Source organism: Gossypium hirsutum, chromosome A11, assembly GCF_007990345.1.
Source record: "Gossypium hirsutum isolate 1008001.06 chromosome A11, Gossypium_hirsutum_v2.1, whole genome shotgun sequence".
Lineage (NCBI taxonomy): Eukaryota > Viridiplantae > Streptophyta > Magnoliopsida > Malvales > Malvaceae > Gossypium > Gossypium hirsutum.
The window spans coordinates 2,109,108-2,131,452 of NC_053434.1; the positions used below are offsets into that span (position 1 = coordinate 2,109,108).

Here is a 22,345-nt window from a genome sequence, read left to right on the forward strand (position 1 = left end):
TTTAATTTATTAATTTAGATAATAAAACAATTTATTCCCTTCAATTTAGTCATTTTTGACATTTTACAAAATTGCCCCTAAAGTTTTACTTTTATTCAATTTAGTCCATGAGCTTAAAACATGCAAATTAGCCATGCTAACTGAATATTCATATATATTTTTCCTCCTCCTCCTCTCCATTCTACATCCTTAATGTATATAACATTCTTGTAAGTACGATTTCACAATTTACTTATTAATGCTCACATCAATCTGTTCACACAAGTCATAGTCACTCAATTATTTATAATTCGAGCTACAGAGCTCAAAATTAAGATCCGTAAATTTTCCCTGAAACTAGACTCACATATGATTCCACCATAAAATTTTAAGAATTTTTGGTTTATCCAATTAGTATAGTTTATTCATTTAAGTTTCCCCTGTTTCACTATCCAACAGTTCTAACCTCTCTTCACTAAAAATTAATTATATCACAGTACAAAACTCGGATAATGTTCCCATTGATTTCTATTGAAAATAGACTCATTAAGGATTCTAAGCATATAAATTTTAGACTCCAATTAATTTTCTCCAATTTTTGGTGATTTTCCAAAGTCAAAACAGGGGAACCCGAATTCATTCTAACATTGTCTCACAAAATTCATTATATGTCATAATTTACAAATCCATTGCTTACACCGTTTCATCTATGAAAAACTAGAATCAATAAGCTTTAATTTCATATTTTATTCATCTTCTAATTCGATTTATAAAATTTATGGTGATTTTTCAAAGCTAGTCTATTTCTGCTGTCCAATATTGTTTTAGTTCAAGATGTTTATTACCATTTTTCCTCTAAATTTCAAAGGTCATACAATTCAGTCCTTGCTCAATTAGCCCATCTATTAAGCTAATTTTTCTCAATTAACATTTTATTCCATCATTCTAAACTATTACACAATCTTTAAAAATCAGAATTTTAACACTAAACCTTAATTCACAACTTTTTCACAATTAGGTCCTAAAATCAATTTCTATTGAAATTACTTGATAAAATCATCAAACAACAAAATCAAAGCTTCAAATTCATTTTATTTCATCATAAACAGCTAACACTTATCAATGATAGCTTTCAATTTTGTTCATAAAATCAAAAACTAATGAATTAAACACTTGGACCTAATTGTAAAAGTCACAAAAAACATAAAAATCTCAAAGAAAAGGGTAAGAATTGAACTCACATATGTCAAAGTATGAAAAACCAGCAGCTTTCAGACCTACCTTGGCGTTTTTGCTGAAGAAAAATGATGATATCTCTAGATTTTTCAAATTTGTCTTGTTTTATATGTTTAATTTGCAAAATTTCCCATTTTGCCCTTGTTTCTCCTTGTCTTTTTTTGCTGATTTTCTTGCCCAACCGTCCAGCCCATACAATTTGGGTCCAATTGTCTTTTAAATCCCTCCTTTTTAATCACTTAAACTATTTAATCACAATTTAATAAATTTTACACTATTTTCAATTTAGTCCTTTTTAATTAATTGACTAACCAAACGTTAAAATTTCCTAACGAAACTTTAATACTAACTTAATAACACTCCATAAATATTTATAAAAATATTTATGGCTCGGTTTATAAATCCGAGGTCTCGATACCTCGTTTTCAACCAAATTTACCTGATTAATTCTTTTAAAATCGTAAAATTCACTAATTAAAAATAATTCTTTTAAGTTCGCACTTGGCCTATAATTATTATTTGTTAAAATTTCTAAACATACTCGTCGGATTTAGTGATCTCGAATCACTGTTTTCGACACCACTGAAAAATTTGGCTGTTACACTTTATGTGTCGTATACTGATCAGGTACTGTGTACCGTTTTAGGCACAATGTGCCGTACTAGTGTGTTTGGGTTGGAATTCGTGTATCCGTCAAAGTCCGGGTTTGTTAATAGGGGTAAATAAGTGAAAAGATAAATCGATGAATTTGATTGATTGAACTATTGGAATGAAATGAGAAATTGAATTGAGAATTGAAATTGAGATATGAGATTGAAAACATGAACCAAAAGGTTCATGAAATGAGTGAAGTTCAAATGGATGATGATTGATGTTAGAATGAATTAAAATGGTATATTGTTAAGAAGTAAAGTGTGAATACAAGTGAATTGTGAATATATTGAAAGAATTTACACAGTAAGCAAATGAAAAGAATTGAGCAAATATGTTGTTGTGTTTGTTATATGGCTTGTATAGAATTTTTATGGTAAGTAAATGAAACTTATCTATAAAATAAATAAATGAATGGTTATATTTATCATTGTGATTTTAAGTTTAATTGTTATATTATCAAGTGTTCGGATTATAGAAATACCACTGGGTATACCATACTCAACGTACGGTTTGTTTCCGTGCACAGGTTTAGTAAAGATAGAACGTTGAATCAGCATCTCAGTCCGATCCCGAATTCATTAAGGTAAAGTGTGTTAATTATTGGTAATGGCATGTACCTAGGATGTCTTATGTGTATGTCATTTTGAAATTGTAAATGTAAGGATGAAATAAATAAATTTAGATTTGGCTATGGTATAAAATAGGATTTGACTAATTTGGTATGAATTTGAATTTTTGTGAGACAATGTCAGATTGATTTTGGAATTCCTTATTCTGAATTGGGAAAATCATTAAAAATTGTATAAAAATAATTACAGGCTATAATTTATGTGCTTAGAATCTTTAATGAGTCTATTTTCAAGAGAAATAAACGGGAACATCATCCAAGTCCTGTGCTATGAGATAATTAAATTTTAGTAAAGAAAGGTCGAAACTGTCAAACAGCAAATCAGGGGTAACTTTGAGGAATAAACTGTACTAATTGGCTAAACCAAAAATTCTGAAAATTTTATGGTAGAAATGTATATCAGTCTAGTTTTAAGAAAAATTAACGGAACTTAATTTGGAGTTTCGTAGCTCTAGATATAAATATTTTAGTGACTGTTACTCAAGAAGACAGTTTTGACATGAACATAAGAAAGTAAATGAAATTGTGTGTAATTATTCTGTCAACTCCGGTAATGCTCCATAACTCTCTTCCGGGACGGTTTGGGGTTAGGAGTGTTACATTATTTAACTAATTAAACTATGATTTACTTAATATAATTAACCTATTAATCCAACATTGTGGACTTTCCATGTCTTCCACTATCACATAACTAGAAATAGTTTATTTACTATTTTGAAACTTTGACTAATTGCAATTTAAGTCTTCAATTTTTTGGTCAATTAAAAACCTATAGCAACTAGAATTTTATAATTTAGTCATTGTATCCTAATTAAGTAATTAATTGACAAAATTAATGGACCAAACATTAATATTATTTTATACCAACTACGTAAATATTTATATTTAATATTCACAAACTTAGTTTATGAAAATGGGGTTCTAAAACCGCCTTTTCCAGTACCACTAAAAATCTAGTTGTTACATGCATTGTGTAATTTGAATTTTTTTTTATAGTTTTGTTTTTGTTTATAACCTTTTCACCTAAAAAGTTAATTTTTTTTATCAAAATAGACAAAAAATAAAAACGCTTAAAAATCCAATATAATAAATTACATTTTTTCAAGACAGACTCTTGATGTCACATAGAAATGAAAAACTATAAAATAATATCACAATGTGTAAAGATTGAGAGTTAATTTTTTTTAAAACCAAGACTAAAATGATATTATGTATAAATGTTGAGGTTAAAATTGCTATTATGTCAATTTTAAAAGTTGACAAAATATTTTTATGTTAACCATTTAATGGTCGATGACTTAAAAAAATATATATTTTATAACATTTCATAATTAAGTTAAAATAACTAATTTATTCATGGGAATTGCCATAAGTGCGCAAACGGAAAAAAAAAAGAAAAAAAAACAATACGAGCAGAAATTTCCAGATCAAGACTGGCCTATTGTCCAACTTGCAAGATATGCAACTAACTTTATTAGAGATTAAAAGCAAGGAATGTCAATGGGGAATCAATCTTAGCGTTGACATTTATGGATAAACAATCATATTCATGCATTGATAACGATGAAATGACTCTTAAGCACTTAACCAAGCTGCTTCAGTTTTATTCTTTTTTTATCTTTAATGCCTTGTGCAGGTTCTTAAAGGCCAAAATTCCCATCTGTGTTTGGCAATTCTTCAGTGGTTTCAAGATCGGATGAACTCTATAATCACTCATTTTTTATTGGTTTATATTCCGTCGTCCACTTGAGCTTTCCTGATCATCAGACTTTGAAGTCAACCGTGAGCGTCTTTCTGAGCAAGTTTGAAATACCTCGTTATTTGCATGTCAAATATGAATATATATTCGATACATGTATTTCCTTACTCATATAGCCTTTTTCAAATCCTATAAAAGGGTGTTTGTTAGCCAATTCTCTTCAATGTGAATCAGGCGCCAAACCAATCAGCAAGGTCCTTGAATCTTACAAGGCATTGGTTCCTCACTCTCCCTCAAGGGCTTCCTGCAATGCCTCCGAATACTGCCCTGGCAATGCTGGAAATCTTTGGGGAGAGTGAAAAAAAACTTGCCTTGCTAAAAAGATAGCTTTGTGCCTATGCATTTTCAATGGGAACTCATTTCCCACTCTCCCTCAAGGGCTTCCGTATTTGCTTACCTTTTTTTTAAGGGCTTTAAAATGAATCCCTTGGGGAGAGAGTGGACAATGTTCACTGTTCTTTGTTCGATTGGTATCAACATTAGACTGAAAGAGGATATGAATTAAAGTACATTTAAGTGCATTTTATCTAATCAAGCTCTAAGTTTTTAGGTTTTTCATGGAAGAAAACAATATGGAAGAGCATGTTTTTTATTTGCCTTTGCTTTCACTTTTTCAGGGTAAGCTCAAACATTTCTTACAGGTTATAATGCAAGGCAATGCATGACAGTCTCTGGGTATAAGAGCTTCTTGATTGAAGAAAATGGTAGCAGAGAAAGGACAAAAGAGCAACAAACGTATTGCATGTGAGGAATGACCCACAAATTCAGAGACAGGCTTTCAAACATTAATGTTGAAATTTTGAACCGTTTTCGAGTATGTTTTTGCTGTACGTTTCTGTCTTTAACCTTAATTGGATAAAGTGGAAGGGGTGGAAGACATTAACACACATATATGAATTGTTTCAAATCAGTTGTCCCATCCTCACCAGTTAAACATAAATTACAAAGGATAAGAGGGAATCTGTCTTCATTTGTGTCAGCCAATGTGGGGGACATGATCGTTTCTTTATGGACATTGGCATTAGTTCTTTGTTGTGTTTGGATTCACAAATAAAAATTGGGTTCCCTTAGCTAACCCTCTCACCAGTCTCTAAAACCCAGCTGCAGGTCTTTGATTTCAAAGCATAAAATGTTTATAAAGCAATTGTAATATCAAAGAGCTACTAATAAAAAAGTAGCAATTAGAAAAGGATATATTTGTTGACTTAAATCTCCATAGAAATGATTTTATTGAACAAAGATAACTTAATTAAACCTACATGTACAAATGTTCATCAATCTTCTATAAACTTCAAGCTTTTTAATATATAATATAAAATTCTTCATAGCTATCTCCTCCACTAAGGAAGCTCTTGATTCTTCTCCACAACTCTAACCCCGTTTGCAGATCTAAGCACATTGGCCTGATTACATTGAACAAAACCATAAATAAACACAACCCAAAGTGTAAAAATAAAATAAAATTGATATTGCTGACATCCGTATGTATTCTTCAATTTTTTTTAAGTATACCTGAGTTTCTGTGATTTCAACTGCAAAACCATCAACAATGACCAAAGATAAGGTCTTCTTATAAGTACCAGCTTGAAGGGTACTTGCCAAAAGCTCGTCGTGCTTCTTACTCAGATACAAATCAAGCTCATACGCCCCTTTTTTAGTTCTATTAAACAACAATAAGAAAACATAAACATGGAGAAAGAAACTTGCAGATAGATAATTAAAATATGAAGCAGTAATGATATAATGAAACTCACTGATCAGCTCGAAGACGGTGGTATTCAGGATCATAGTTCATGAAAACAAAGTATAGCTCAGTTCTTGTGCTCCCCATTGCCACTATTTTTTTTTCCAGGTTTGGGTTGGTCAGTTTTTACATTTTCCAAGCTCTTTATGTTAGGTATTTATACATGAACAGTGACATATAGACCCACCTTTCAAACACACACATACATAACATATATTCAACCACAAATTCAATCTTTTCAAAGATTAATTTAAAAAAAAAAACAACTACTATATAATAAATTTCCAGCTAGCATTTAACCAAATAATCACAAGGAACCCTAATTCTGAAATATGAACTATAATATGTAGTAGAGTATAATAATGTGGAGATTAATTAATGTGAAGTGTGAACATATTCATTGACCTGAGCAGATATTAACAGTCCTTGCAACATTTCTATAAGTAATTATTATATTATGATACCTTAACGTTCATACCGACAATTAGAAACATCTAATCTAGCCAACTTAAATTTTAGCTTAGTTTCTAATCTATCTGGTAAGCTCGATGAAAGTCAAACTTAAATACGCATTTTCACACAACCGAAAATGTAGTTATGTACTTAATAAAATATATGTTACAATGTTGACATTGTTTGTTAATTGAAGATACAATTTTATACTATAAAATACGACAAACATAAATAATATTGTATATATAGATTTTATAAGCGAAATTTTTAAAAGAATGGCACGTAATCTTCATTACCAATATTTATAAAAACAAATACGACTTTATATGTGATAAAGAACACTGTCATGGTAATTAAATTAAAGCAATGGCTATTGGAAGGATTATAAAATTGATCTTTTAACGTGTAATTAACCAAAACAATATAGTAATTAAAAAGAGAACAAATAAATACAGTATCGATTGGATATACTTTGAACATTTTAGCAAGTCCAATGGTAGAACATGCCGTTACTACGTGAAATTCACTCATGGCTCATTCATGGGAGTGTGTAACATACAATATTATAATAATTAAATTGGTAATCATTGATGAGATCACTAGTTTTTTTAATTCAGTTGGTTTGATCGATTTAATTGTTAGACCAACAATAGTTAAAAATTTATGAAAATTTTTTATTAAATCAATTCAACTTATTCAACTATTGATTTTTATCTTAATTTCTAATTTTTATTGATTTTAAATAATCTTTTATTCAATGGGTTCAATCCTGTTATTTGAACTAATATATCAATCGATTTTTTATCCAATCTATTCCTATTTCAATAACACCGGTCACATCATTAAAACTGGACAAAATCCAAGTTCAAAAATAAAAAAGGATCCAATTACCAAATTTTCGTACCAAAATAAACTTAATTACGAAGTGAGGGTCCAAAAAATATATTATCCCTAATAATATTAGACTATTAAGTAAAAATAAAGGCAACAAAAATATCTTGTCTGACAGTAAACTAGTGGATGCGTGCGTACCTCCTCCAAGTCGGCAAAATCCCCGTGCACGTGAGAACATTATGTACGTGGTAGGAAAGAAGGGTGAACAGCAGTGACAGTAATATGGATGTGGGTCCCACAAATTCTTATCCACGTGTCAGTTTATCAGAGGATGATGGGAAGAGGAAGAGGGGACTGATTCTTTTTCTGAGGCTCCCTATGATATTGTTAAGAGACATGGTAGACGTGTGAGAACTTAATTGGCAGCTACGGGTTTGGTTTTTAACTTTCAGACAGACAGCTGTCAGTCACGTGCTCCTCCAATCTTATGTCACCCGCAAACTCTACGCAAAACCCACACTTGGGGAACCTTTTTTAACTTTGTTTGACCGTACAGATTCCGATTCTTCCAATACAAATGTTAGGCAATGGCCAATAGGCGAAATCCGCATTTCTCTTTCATCATTGAATTATAGATGCAATGAACTAATAAATTTTTATTGTGTGATATTATCTTATCAAAATGGTTGAATTTAACAGTGACATAGTAAAAATATTTATCATCTCCACTATAATTTAAATTCAAATTACGTTAGTTATGTTATTATTCGAGCTTATTCTGTTATTACATTTTATTAAAAAAGAAATATTAAATTTAATTATTTAAAAATAATTGATTATATTAACCATCAAAAGTTATCTAATGCGATAGAAAGAACTTCGGGCCAATATCGAAACCAACCTTTGTTGTCTTTTTAACACAAACAAACAACTTATCTCATAGGACATCACTAAGATTCATCAAGATTTGCCCGATTGCAGGCCTGTCCTCCGGCAACATATTCGTACAAGACAAAGCAATGTCAACACCATCAAAGCTTGCTTCCGATCTATTCCTCGGGCATCAAATTCAAAAAACATAATTTTACTTTGTCTTATCATTACCTTGGCGGCACGTATAAGCATTAAATGACCTGGCTTACTCACTCCCGTTACTACTTCGAGTACAACAAGCCCGAAATTGAATATGTCAAATTTTTGGCTCACATGATCTTGATGATCAGAACCTTCCGTGCAATGATCGGTCAGCTGGAGGAAGCCGTAATCTGATAACCGAGCCGTGAAGTCGGTGTTTACGATGGTGTTGGAGGATTTTATGTTTCCACGAACGTTCATTCTCATGTTGTTTTGATCATTCGGAGAGAGCTGTGCATGGATGAAATCGATTGCTCGTGCAATGCAAATAATTTTTCGCAGACGTTGGTTCCAATTTAAGGTAGTTTGGCCACGCCTCCCACCTTGCTTAGTCAAAAGAAATATTGTATGAATATTCTTAAAAACTTAATCTTTGGTCAAAATTTGTTACTAGCCTTTGTATTTTGGAAAAGTTATAGATTTAATCCTTATATTTTAATTTGGTTATTTTTAGTCCATATACTTTTCAAATTTTAAAATTTCAATCATCACCAAATGATAATTATTAAATTTATTCAATGTGATGTGACAAGCGTATTACCATATGTGTCAGCTTGTTATTCTAATATATTACTCATTAAAAATTTAACCAATGGATTAATAACTGTTATTTTGTGTCAAAATTTAAATTTCAAAATTCGAAAAGTATAAAAACTTAAAATGATTCAATTAGAGAGTATGAATTAAATCTACAACTATACACATGTTACAGACTAATAATTAAATTTAATCAAATAAATTTAGTTGTTAATGTTATAAAGATTAAAATTAATCAAATTAAAATACAGAAACTAAATCCACAACTTTCGAAAAGTAAAATTTTTCGTAGGGTAATAGCCAATCTCTCGACTCTCCTGCCGAACTCACGCTCCATCATTCTGACATTCTGAAACCTTTTTAGAGCGCAAACTCTACCATCTGATAACACCAATTTTTCTGTCAACCCCATGTTGTTGTTGTTGTTTCCCATCATCAGACCGACGGGCATCCTTAAAATTTCCTTTAAAGACAGTGTTGGCCCGTAGCACTGATTTGGACAAGGACCTCTTACTCGGCGGTCATCGTTTAGTGATGAACCTTGGCCTGTTTTGTTCACCATCTTCTTTAAAATCTCTTTTCGGTTATGCGAAAGACCTTGCGAGTATTCTTTGTGTGGCGCAAGATGAACAATACGTGACTGCAATAAGGCTGAGTTGATGGCAATCGTACATTTTTCTTCAATTCAAAGGAAAAGCGAGGCAACTCACTAGGCTAATTAGTGATTATGCAAATAATTATACACTTTCAATACATCAAATATAAAATTTTAATAAAATTATCCAAAAGGGAAAACAAAATGTGGTTTCTTCCGGGATTTGTGGGTCTGATTTGGCGTGTTTTCTTGAGGTTCATATTATTCTAGGAAAGAATCCATGGAAATTCTCGTTGATTCTGATTTATTGGGTATTTGGCTTAACGCATACTTAGAAAACAAATCTTATATTGTCGTATTCAAATGATATTATAATTGCTATTACTTAAATTCTTATAGGAAAGGAGCAATGTCTAAAATACCTTAAGATATTCAACTTGATAACCCCAATTACTTCTTATAAAGACTTGGTTTTTTTTTTTTTTTGGATTGGAAAAAGAAACAGTCTTCCTATCTTTGAGTAAAAGTACCAGCACCGAGCCGGGCGGTGTGTCGAATACTAGCAATCCCACGGGTTCCTCTGCACTCACCGACGCCATATGATCCGCAGCCATGTTATCCAGACGTGGTGTATACTGCACTCTCACTTCCCATTGGCTCTCAATTGTAATAAGCTTATCCTTAAAGGTACCGGTGCCTCTTCTTCTCTATCCACCGCCATGTCGCCAACGTTCCCTCCCTAAGCCACTCTCTCTTGCCGCCTGACTTTGCATGATTTTAATTCAGATTTTTTGAAGTATATTAATTAATTCCATTTGAGCAAAAATATGAAAAACTTGTAGAGGCTTAAAACAACAACATAAATATGTTGAAGTAAATGAAACATGTGTTACTAACCAAAAACAACCACTAAACTTCCAAACAAAACTATGAGTTTTAGAAATGAAAATAAATATAAGACAATAAAGGTGCAAAACGAACAGTTAACTTTTCACTACTGCTGATTAAACTCTAAATAATGAAAACTATTACACCCTAAATTTGTTAGCCCAAGTTTGATCTTTCTGGCAAGAAAATATTATTTTTCGTAAACTAAACACATTTTAAATTTATTTTTTAACAATTCAACTTCCTTTTAAATATTTATAATTATTTTTTCTAATAATATTTAAATTTATGTTTTAGCAAGTCTGCTATCTTACTTTTTTTCTGACCAATATTTAAAGCTTTGTGCATTGAGTTCCTTATAAGGCGACCGGAGGAAGACGGGGCTTGATATTTGATAAAGACCAATAAATGGGAGTAGTTCAAATGAATCTTATAATCATTCATCTCCTACATATTATTAACCAAATTTATTTCCATCATACAACTCAAAATTTCGTTTATTCTTCAATAATTTTTTGATAATTTTTAAATCCATTCAATTTGTATGTAAAAATGCGATAAATGGGACTAAACTCGTTCTTGGGTCAAGTTGATTCAGATTTGAATTGGGTCGATGTAAAATTTTAAATTAAGTTTTAGGTTTAAGTTTGACCCGACTTAAAAAAATAGGTATAAAATTTTATTCAAGCCAACTCAATCGTAATAAATTTTTTAGATGATTTATTTATATAAAAAAAATTTTAAAAATATAATACATCAAATACACTAAAAATATTAAAATAAATATTTACTAACAAATTAAAAATAAAAAAATCATGTGATTTAGGTCAGGTCGAGCTCATGCCAAAAGAATTTTTCCTAAGACTCAGCCTGTTTAAAAAATAAGTTTTATATTTTATCTAAATTTTTTTAAAATTTATATTTTTATTTAAATCTTTTTATTTCTCAAGCAAATTTTCAAATTTGAAAGTAAATGGAAGCATGTATTAGGTACGGACAGCTTGGATAAGCCCAAGTTGCCCATGTGTGATATCTCTCGCTATAATAAATTCCCAACTAAATTAGTCAGATCTCATATAATAAAATGGAAAATGAAAAGTCAAGAAAGTTTTTTTTTAGTGAAAGGAAAATTGGCTATTCAAATGCAAACGGATTGTCATGTGGAATTAAATTTAACCATTATTTGTATTTTTGTATTTATGCATTTTGTCACATTGTAATATATTAATAATTAGTATTATTTGGCTTCTGAATTATGCTTCCAATTCTCAACACACAGGTGCCAATGGGCCATATTCCCTTCAAAAACCAAAATACGTTGAAAGAAAAGCTTGTTTTTGGTCTTTTTTTTCTCCAAAATAAGGCCTGTAACCAGCACAGCTCCTTGCCCTGTCAAAACCACCAGTACTGCCCCCAACCCGACTCCATAACTCAATCCTTTATATAAATAATCCCCCGTTTCTTTTTCTTTAATCAAATCCCTCCACTTTTTTTTTTTAAATCTTCATAAGAAAAAAATGACTCCATTTACTGTTATGTTAATGGTTCTTTTCCTTGTGTTCACCTTGTCTCAGGCCCGCTTTTTGACAGTTGAACCGGAGTTACGCCGGTCCGTTCGCCAGGTCCAGGCGAGATGGGCCGAGTTTCCCGGTGGCAGTGCCGAGTCAAAGGAGCCTGTACATTTCATGAAGACTCATCACCGCGTCCACGTTCATTATCTTGGGGACGATCAGCACCACCATCACCATCACCATCACGGCCACCACGGAGGGGAAGACAAAAGAGGCAAAGAAGCAAGCTTGTTAGCTACATTTGAGGATATTAACACGTGATTAATCATGCCCATTCTTGAAATCTATGTTCTTTTTCTGGATTTTATGGCCATTAGGTGGTAGGGGTATTTTCTGTATTTTTCTTTTATGTATGGTATTTTGCTCTCTCTCTCTCTCTTTTTTTTCTTTTAATATTTTCTCATGTCCATTTTAGATCCTCCCCTCCAAACATCCAATAATAATTAATACTTGAATTTATAGCATTTTAAAGGACTCTACAATACTTAATTGATAATTATTATTTAATATTTTTTATCATTTTACATTAAAATTTTCTATTTTCTTTCTCAAGCCATTTGCTTCTTTCTCTCTTTTTCTTTTTCTTTTGCCCTGGTGTCAATTTTTGAGCTATTTAGTGTCCACCTTTTTCTCCCTCTTACCAGCTGATTTTATCTTTATTCTTCTCATTTATTTCACATGTTTTTTCTCATTTCGGTTTGTATATCTATTTTATGAATATCTTTGATTTCTTCATAAGTTGTGATGGACATATGACGATATCTATTGTCGCTGAAACTCTACCGACCATTCTCTTAAAAAGTGAGTGGTTCCTCGTCAACTTTTTAATATATTTTTATTTTAAGAATATTTCAAAATAACAAATGATTTCACAAGTTGATTTGTACCCGTGTTTTTTTAAGTCTTATATGTTTTTTTTTTGTTTTTTTCCATTGTTTAATAAATTTCACTTTTAAAAGTTTTTATCTACTTTTATAGCACTTTTTTAGTATTACTTTTGCAAGTGATCTTAAGAATGACTTTGTTATAGAACCAATTCTAAATGTGTCATAATATTTTATTGATGCTTAGGCTGGGACTTTTGTTGTGTTGATGAACTTGTCCTTCACTATTATAACAGTTGTTTTTTTTCCCGAATTGTATGATCCCATTCATACAATTGGATTTGAGAGTTCACTTTTGTCATTACGTGCTTTTGTTTGTATTCAAGCTGGAAAAGCTTCATTGCATTTGACAATCTAATAACAATGATTTCAGATGAAGAGTGTATTTAAGTTGCATAACGATAACATTGCAATTTAAGGTTGCCTATATGCATTTGTGCCTGAGTGAAGTGTCTTATTTCTACTTCTATTTTGTGATGTGTTGAATCTGTTCTGGTTGTTTAGAACTCTTCTTCTGATTTTTTCAGTAGTCATTAATGTTCTACTAACTAGAGCTGGTAAACAAAAAGAAATCCCATTCTAGATTTCTATGTTTTGTCTTTGAATGTTGTGCCTTTTACATAGTTTGAAAAGTTAATATCCTCCTAAACCGTCCATTTGGTTGATTGGATTTTGTATAAATTTTACTCTGTATTTATGCTTATAATAAAAGTTTTCAGTTAGATTTTATTACATAAATGGGTTTTTGCAAATGAATAAATAATTATTTAGAGTATGCTTACCAAGTACTGTTACAATCGATCACTCCTTTCTTGCAGCTGGAGGAATTCCGTAAAAAAAAATAGTCGAGAAAGCCAAGGAGGCAGCATCTACCTCCCAAACGAATGTTTCTGATGTTAGCTTAAATGAAAAACAACAATTAGAAATAACAATTTCTGAAGTGTACTGCTTGTAATAACAATTTATAAACATTTTTTGAAGTGTACTTTTTGATGTCTTGTAATAATAATCTACCTTATTTGGGAAAGTTATACTGCTTGTAATAACAATTTCCTTACTAACACAAATAAACATTTTTTGAAGTGTACTTTTTGATGTCTTAGAAATATGCCATTATAAGTATCCATGGTTATATTTAACTCATCTGATGCAATTTGACATTCCATAATATATGTAATTTATTACTAGTCTATGTTGTTCTATCCATAAGACCCATGATATAATGGATGAGTATATTTGTATCCTTAGATCTGTGTTTTGTGTTTACCATCTTGTCTTTTGGTGTGCATGAGCTGGATCTAGGCTTTGTTGGATAAAAGAGGCATGGATAAGGAGACTCTTGAGCATTTTAGTGATAATGCACTGTTTTGTATTTCAAGGCTAATGTCATGTTGGTTTCTTAAGATAAGCTAATACTAATGGTTGGTCAAATAAGTCGAAGAAGCTGTTGAAATGAAAACATTGTTGTATGTTTTGAAACTCTTAATATGTTCACATAGATAATTTGATGTAGAAAACTATAATTTAAAATAGCTTTTATGAAATATTTTTAGGAAATCTGCCAAACAGAAAATATTTTACACAGATTCATTTAAATACCAGAAAATTAAATCATTTCCAGAAATGTAAATTATTTTTTAGAAAATATTTTCCGGAAAATATTTTATTAGCAAACAAACGGAGCCTTAGTCAAATTTCATTTTTTCTCAACACAATGGGTAAATCAACCCCAAAATATTAGTTAATTTAGAACAAATTACTTCCTATATATCAAATCAAAGAGTAAAATAATTTATTCTATTAAGAACTTGATTCATTCATCTTGTTAAAATTTAATATATATGTATATATATATATGTACGTTAGAACAAGGTACATGTGACACATTACATGTAATTTTTCGATTATTCTTTTAATCACCTCAATTTTTAATAATAAAAATAAATAAAAAATTTCTAATAATATACCTTTTTTTAAATAAATGAGACGAAATCCAATCTCTAACTCTTAACTTAAAAAATTTTGATTATACACTAAAAATTAATCTAAAATCAACATTCAATTTCATTTCATTTTGATTTTGATTTTGATTTTTAAAAACAAAAATATTACGAATTATCTTTAATATTCAATTCAATACTATAAGATGACATTATTTTCTGTCAAAAATCAATCTCAGCTAAACCATTATCATTTGAAAATGTTTAATTTCACCATTGAATTTTTCCAATAGAATCTCACTTCCTTAATAGCTTAAGATAGCGGGATGATTTATGTATTATTCTCCATTACATAATTTCTAAATGTTAAAAGAATAATAAAATTTAACATTCTCTTCCGATAATATGCTTCAACATGATTGCATGCATTTGGTTGGTGGGCAAGCACTTTGATTCTCATCAACAATAATCAACGAAGCAGAAGCAAAGAAACCTGTAAAATGGATATTGCCATCAAGGAACTCATTCTTTGACTGATTCTTCATTTATTCCCATTTTCATGTTTGCCTAAACATTCCAATACTTAAAAAGAATTGTATTCAACAAATCTCGAACGTATTGAATAAGTTGATAGAATTTCTTTACGAAATGAAGTTGGCCGATATGAGAAGGTAGATTCAAAGGGTGATGTAACCTAATGCAAGAGGAATCTCACTTTTCTCTATGCCTATATATTAATGGCTGCATTTATATTGCTTATGCTAGAACTTTTGTTGTGTTGATGAACTTGTCATTCACTGTTATAACAGTTGTTTTTTTTTCTCAAATAGTATGATTCTATTCATAAAATAAATTAATGAATTCCCCTTTAATATATATATATGAATTAAAACTAAATTTAATTAGCACTATAAATAGTAGCATCTAAAAAATAAAAAACAAATAATTAAACATTTGCTATACAAATTTAACATTTTGTTTTTCCTAATTTGATATTTTGTTAAATGCAGTACCTTAAATTGACAAACGCAATACAAATTACCGTAATATATGATTAACATGTGATAAATGTACATATTATAATTCCAGACAAAAGAAAATACGTAAAATTCAGTATTTTTAAATTGTTAATTAATTTTAATTTAATATTAATTTATTCTAATCTTTTCCAAAAAATTCTTTAGAAAAGTTACCAAAAAGACAAACCTTTCTCTACCCAAAGCTTCCATCCTCTTGGGTTTTCTTAAGTATCCAAGAAAAGATCTCAATATTTTGGAAAGGAAATTGTGTCTTATCTGGAGTGGATCTAATTATCTTTATTTTGTTATATGTTTCCAATCCATACCCATTTTATAATTTTTGGTTAATAAAAAGAAAATTCATGAGATGAAGCTTTGGATTAAAAAATTTCAATGAGAAAAATGAGAAGAGGATTAAATTAAAACAAATCTTGTATTTTCATTGAATTTTTTTAAACCAAAGTTTCTTTACATGAAAAATAATACAATTTAATATATTGAGATAACTTGCGCCATAACTTATCAAATTAAGGGATCAAATTCAAATACAGAAAAAATTATATACCAAATTAAAAAAAAATGGCAAAGTTAAGTATAAATATTATATTAAACAATCGAAATCATGATTTGACTTTTGAACTCTACCCTTTTTAAAAAATTTGGTACTTTTACTTTTTTATTTATTTTGATAATTGAACAATCATTTTCATTCCATTTTACTCAAAATACCAAAAAATACGACAAAAAAATTTAAATACTGGATCATTGAAAAAAAAGAAAAGATTTTGGTGAATCTTTTTTCAGAATAATTGGAAATGAAGGCCGTGGCAAGTGCATCACCTTATCCGGTCAAAACTACCAGCCCCGAGCCCGACTCCCGAACCGGGTCCTTTATATAAATAATCCCTCCATTTCGTTTTTAATCAAATACCTCCACTTTTTATCTATTTAAAAGAAAAAAACACACCATCACTGTTTCTTTTTTAAATATATTTCATAAGAAAAGAAAAATGGCTCCATTTACTGTTTTGTTAATGGTTGTTTTCTTTGTGTTCACCTTGTCTCACGCCCGTTTTTTGATAGTTGAACCGGAACTTGGCTCCACCGCCCAAGATACTGTCTCGAATTTACCCGATTCCGACCCGAGAACCACAACAATCACCATCCTTCTCTCTGGAGATAGACCCGGGTCCGAACCCGCCGCCAAATTAGTTGATTTCAAGCCCGGTGGTGTCCCGGAAACCGACTCCGACGTAGTCTCCGTTCCTTGGGAGAGTACCAGTTTTCGTCCCGTTAACCGGTACTTCTCACGGTACCACCAAAGGTTCCAGCCTTTGAACTCACGGTTCCACAAGAAGCGCTATATTTCATACGGCGATGATATGATACTGTCCGACGAGAGAACACGTTTTGAACCGGAGTTACGCCGCTCCGTTCGCCAGGTCCAGCCGAGTTGGTCCGAGTTTCCCGGTGGCGTTGCCGAGTCCAAGGTGCCAGTAGATTTCATGAAGACTCATCACCACGTCCACGTACATTATCTTGGTGACGATCAGCATCAGCATCAGCACCACCACCACCACTATCACCATCAACACCGCCGCCACCATCACCACCGCCGCCATAACGGAGAGGACAAAAGTGGTAAAGTAGAAGAGCACGTGGGTGGCTCCTTGAAGAGATTAACCAAATTTTTTATCCATTTTTGAGGATAATTAACACGTGATTAAATATTAATCATGCCTATTCATATAATATAAGCTTTTTAGGGTATTTTGCTGTACTTTATTGTCGCATATGTTTGGGAAAAGAACTACTTTTATATGAAAATTAAAGAATAATAGAGGCTTAAAATTCAGAAATATTGTTGTTTAAGGGGTTGAAAACGCAGTAGAAAACTATATTTATATATGGATGAATCCTTAGAAATGGTTGGCGCATGAACCACTCTGTTGTGGGCTGCTGAGTTGAGCACATGGCGATGGGCTTACCTCGATTGCAGCTCCACTTACATCGGAGCACTTCCACGGAGGAGATCTCGGTCCGGTCATGCCGTGGAGGTTAATCTTCGAAAGACAGATGTTGGTGAAAGGGGCGTTTTTCAGGCCTTGTATTGAACCCGCTTTCTGTACTTTAACACCCCAAATGTTCTTCAACGTAACGCCCTTTACATATGGGAGAGCGTTCGGATTGAACCGGTTATCGGGGTGATCGCCGGTGTCGCCTGCGATTTTGATACCGGTTCTTACGTTCTCCATGAACACTTGAGATACTGTGATGTTCTTTATGAACCCTCCCCTGCCAATGTTGGTCTTGATGTTAACACCGATGCCGGAGTTGTAAATAACTATGTTCTCGGCCAAGACGTGCTCCACTCCACCAGAGGTTTCGCTACCCACTGCGATACCGGCAAATGGGGATGACCCTGTTACTCGTCGGATGGTGATGTGAGAGCTGGGACGTCCGTAACCAATCCCGTATTCGTCCCATCCACTTTTTACGGCAACAAGATCATCTCCGGTTGAAATGAACGAGTCTTCTATGCAAACATTGGAGCTTGAATCTGTGCAAATCATGATAGCAAACAAAGTTAATGATTGAAAGATTTCAAGAAGTTACGGTACCTAGATTTCAATAAAGTTTCGAACCCGAAACTGAACTGAGGAAGAACCTATCCCTATTGTTTCAGTTTTTCCTCTAGGTGTTTGAATGTTGCACAATGGCATGAACTTGAACATAAACAAGCCTGCTCTAGTGCTTGCTTGTGAGTAAAAATGAAACCCTAAGCAAGATGAATGCAACGAGTAAAATTGCTTTCGGTTCTTACCTGGATCGATCCCATCGGTGTTCGGGGAGTCGGTCGGAGCCAGGATGGTAACATATCGAATAACAACATTGCTGGAAAAAAACCACTCCACAAGTTATGGTTCTAAACTTGAAATTCTTACAAGGGATTAAAACACAACAGCTAACAAAGTTGCAACAATCTGAATGTTCCATATTATCGCATTACCTGCAATAAACAGGGTGAATGTTCCAAAAAGGTGAATTTTTAAAAATCACATTGGAAATAATAATGCCTCTGGAATTCATAAATTCAACAAGATTTGGTCTTGTAAACTGGAGATTTCCTTGTCTCCACATGTTCCACCAGATACCCCCTTGACCATCAATTGTGCCATTCTCACCTGTTGAAGAAGATCCATGACAAATAAATCATGTTGTTTTATCAGATCATTAAAGTGATTCGAGACGATTAATCGTATAATGCTTCAGGCTATCAGAGCGATTATTCGCAGACGTACCGCTGATCACCACATCTCGTAATCCATCTCCATGAATGAAGCTCATGTATCTTCCTCCAGGGCGTTCCCTTCCCCTTCCATAAGATGGTAAAGGAGCAACCAATGGCCATTTCCATGTGTCCTAACGTAAGAACCATAAGATCCCAACAAAATCATATGTCGCTACTGGATTTCAACTTAGCTTAAGATTATCACAACAGTAAAAATACTATGAAAGTTTTTATACTAAAAGTTAAATTACATTTTGTTTTATCTATTCAAAAATTAAATAAATTTATTTTTGTATATTAGATTAAAATGCAAACTGATCTTTTTATTAAAAAACTCATGAAATACACATGTTGTACTTATTCTATCAGTTCGGTCAAATTTTAATAGTAAAAATAAATAAAATTTTAATTTACTCTTTAAGCTAATCTATAGATACTACTTTACTCATTTTAAAATAACAAGCATAAAATGTAATTAAACTTTGATACTTTACCTCATCACAACATAATAACAACATGAACATCCATGAATTACCTACGTCCCCGATGCTCGTATACTAAACATTTTCAAATACCGATATAAAGATACGATCTTTCAAGAAGAGAAACATATGAACATCGTCCACTTTAATTAAGAATCTTTTTTAACACTGTAACAAGAGTGACAGCATTATATTGATCTAGATAGAGCACTAAGTTGGACAGCAACTACAACAATGGTTGCCAGCTATCTATCCGTCTGGTCTCAGTGGCATGCACATGCCACCGTACTACGGAGACCCACAATGTTTTATTTCTCATTAATTAATTATTATCTGTCTTCTTTAAAATGCATGGACCCCCATGGTTCAAACAGAGAAATCTTTACCCCGGAATTTCAACACCACCACCCTGGCTGAGCCAATACAACATGTCTCATTAAAATTTACATATCTACAACCTTCTTATTATAATATATTCAAACTCATATCATCCTATATTAATAATAATACATATATCAATTGAATTAAACTTCCATCAACAATTTTAATTATCTTTTTACAAGATTATGATGTCTTACTTCTATCCTATTTAGTATTGGATATTGAATGTTTTCTCCATATTTATCTAACCTGTGATTGATTCTTTTTAATATGTAAGTAATATTTTAGGCAATTTAAAATTTTAAAATAAGTCCCAAAACCTAAAATATGAAAAAAATATAAAAGGGTAAAACAACAGTTAATCTCAAAATATCGTAATTTTTTCAACTTAATCCTCGTCCACCTTATTTTTAGAAGTTGACAAATTTTTCGATTTTCATTTGTGTGATTAAATTGAAGCAATGATTTGGCATAACCTTAGTTTGGTGTTATTACATGAATTAAAATTAAAAAAATTTGACCAAGCTTTAAAAAGTTGCTAAGCTCGTAGCCTAAAACTTGCATTATCCAAAAACAAATAGCAGAATGGAATTATTATAAACCAATGATAAAACTTCAACCAAACAGTACAGAATTCACCCATAATTCTAACTTCAAATTGCAGAGTTTTCAGCAACAAATACAGCAAAATTAAGCAATATTAGCAAAGAAATGGAAAAAGATATTGAGATAGTACCTGAGTGGCTTTGATGACGGCGCCTCTAGCCAAATAAAGAGTCATATGACTAGTAAGATTAAAGCTCTCCGTTAAGTACACCCCAGGAGGCACATAAAGCAAGGTCCCACCTCTCCTTCTCAGATGTTGAATCCGGTATATAGCTTCCCGGAAAGCCTTTGTATTGAGTGTCTTTCCGTCACCGACGCCGCCGAAATCCGTTATCGATACCTTATCGTTCCGGTACCTCATCGGAACTATCCCCGAGCACGTTATCAAGTACCCAAATGAAATGTGGAACCAAAAGGTGAAGCAACAAAGCAAAACCGAAACCAACGGTTGAATTCGAAACATTGTTTTTAGAAAAAAAAATTTGGGGGAAGTATTGATGTGGAGAGTGACAATGAGAAAAGGAACAAAATGAATGAACGGGGGAGGATCTGCAGAGTGAAACAAGGAGAAAGATACAATGGGTTTTGATTATTTTAGTTGGTGAAGAACAGGGAAAATGAAGAACAAAGAATTAAAGTACTATTATTTAAAGATTAAAAAAGGGAATGTGAGATTGAGAAGGAAATAAAAAAGAAGAAGCTGAAAGTGGAGTAAGAGGAATGTATGGTTTTTTGTAATTAACAAAATAATGGGGGTACCCGATGCACGGTTCTAATATAAAATGGAATTTATAAAAAATAAAAAATTATATAAAATTAAATAAAATCTTAGTTAAAATTTCTATTTAGGCCTTAGAAAATTTTTTAAAATTTAAATTTATAAAGATAAAATCACATTTTAATATTCTAAAAATTTGATTTAATCTTTTAAAATTTATAATGATATAATGATGAAATTACATTTTTGTTATGGTAAAAATTACAATTTAATTTTAGCCTCCTAAAATAATTTTGTAGTTGGAGGATAAGGACACTGGTTTACCCTATTTGAACGGATAATCATACTATTTTAATGGTAATTAGAGATAAAAGAAAGGAGAAGAGCTTTAGGATGAAGTTTGGATTGAGGGATTAGAGAACATGTCGAAACCTTGTGGTGTGTGAAAGATATTAATGTAGGTTGATCTCAATTGCACATGTTTAGGTTAATTGGTCTCTTTCCTAGATATTTTTAAGCAAGTAATGTGAAATCACCTAAGTTGTAAGGTATGTAGATGCCATGTAATGATTATTTTTTGTTAAAATTTCATGATTGTTGAGAGTGATTGACTTATATATTTCTCGAACCCTAAAAAGATAGTTTATGTTAAAAATAATGTGACTCGGACCCTAAAGAGATAGTTTATGTCAAAAATGATGTGATTAGTGAAATAAAAGAGTAAATTTTAATTAAATAATAATTAAATTGGTAAAAGAGTTAAATTTATTATCATTAAAATTTATAGAAGAAAATGCAAAAGTGGTAGTACTACTAATACCGTAACATTAATCTTTCTTTTTTTTCAATATTGAAATAAACGGCGTTTTAGACAAACAGTGGACATTATAAAAGTTTTGTTGATGTTGCTAACGTACCGAAATGTACACTTCCAGACGTTTTCTTTTGCACGTCATTTCATACTTTTGTTATGATTATGTAAATTATTATTTATCTGCCAATAGGATTTTA

General features: G+C 31.6%; 2 protein-coding genes and 1 long non-coding RNA gene across 4 annotated transcripts; 1 reads left to right on the forward strand and 2 right to left on the reverse strand.

Moving 5' to 3' along the window:
* Nucleotides 1-4,423: 4,423 nt before the first annotated feature.
* LOC121209596 (uncharacterized) lies at nt 4,424-5,166 on the forward strand. Its single transcript, XR_005904721.1, has 2 exons — nt 4,424-4,762; nt 4,874-5,166. It is a non-coding gene; the product is annotated as an uncharacterized lncRNA (long non-coding RNA).
* A 284-nt stretch (nt 5,167-5,450) lies between these two features.
* On the reverse strand, nt 5,451-6,159 carry LOC121209595 (subtilisin-like protease SBT2.5). Of its 2 annotated transcripts, none has more exons than XM_041080514.1 (3): nt 6,011-6,159; nt 5,769-5,916; nt 5,451-5,645 (listed from the first exon to the last, which is right to left on the reverse strand). In XM_041080514.1, the coding sequence occupies exons 1-3, from the start codon at nt 6,085-6,087 to the stop codon at nt 5,628-5,630; spliced, it is 243 nt and encodes an 80-aa protein (XP_040936448.1). In that variant the 5' UTR covers nt 6,088-6,159; the 3' UTR covers nt 5,451-5,627. The 2 variants fall into 2 exon arrangements, with proteins under 2 accessions (XP_040936448.1, XP_040936447.1); XM_041080513.1 differs by having other exon boundaries at nt 5,451-5,659.
* Nucleotides 6,160-17,652: 11,493 nt separating this feature from the next.
* On the reverse strand, nt 17,653-21,384 carry LOC107924269 (probable polygalacturonase). Its single transcript, XM_016854629.2, has 5 exons — nt 20,747-21,384; nt 19,158-19,278; nt 18,866-19,040; nt 18,680-18,750; nt 17,653-18,415 (listed from the first exon to the last, which is right to left on the reverse strand). Exons 1-5 carry the CDS (start codon nt 21,077-21,079, stop codon nt 17,775-17,777), a joined length of 1,341 nt encoding a protein of 446 aa, XP_016710118.1. The 5' UTR covers nt 21,080-21,384; the 3' UTR covers nt 17,653-17,774.
* Nucleotides 21,385-22,345: the final 961 nt, after the last annotated feature.

Excerpts from the sequence above, each read along its gene's own strand:
- LOC121209595 (XM_041080513.1), bottom strand. The coding sequence starts at position 6,087 with ATGGGGAGCACAAGAACTGAGCTATACTTTGTTTTCATGAACTATGAT. Across the intron at positions 5,917-6,010 it reads CACCGTCTTCGAGCTGATCA|AACTAAAAAAGGGGCGTATG; the intron begins GTGAGTTTCATT and ends GTTGTTTAATAG. Across the intron at positions 5,660-5,768 it reads TTGAAATCACAGAAACTCAG|GCCAATGTGCTTAGATCTGC; the intron begins GTATACTTAAAA and ends CAATGTAATCAG.
- LOC107924269 (XM_016854629.2), bottom strand. The coding sequence starts at position 21,079 with ATGTTTCGAATTCAACCGTTGGTTTCGGTTTTGCTTTGTTGCTTCACC. Across the intron at positions 19,279-20,746 it reads CCGTCATCAAAGCCACTCAG|GACACATGGAAATGGCCATT; the intron begins GTACTATCTCAA and ends TTCTTACGTTAG. Across the intron at positions 18,751-18,865 it reads ATTCACCCTGTTTATTGCAG|CAATGTTGTTATTCGATATG; the intron begins GTAATGCGATAA and ends GTTTTTTTCCAG.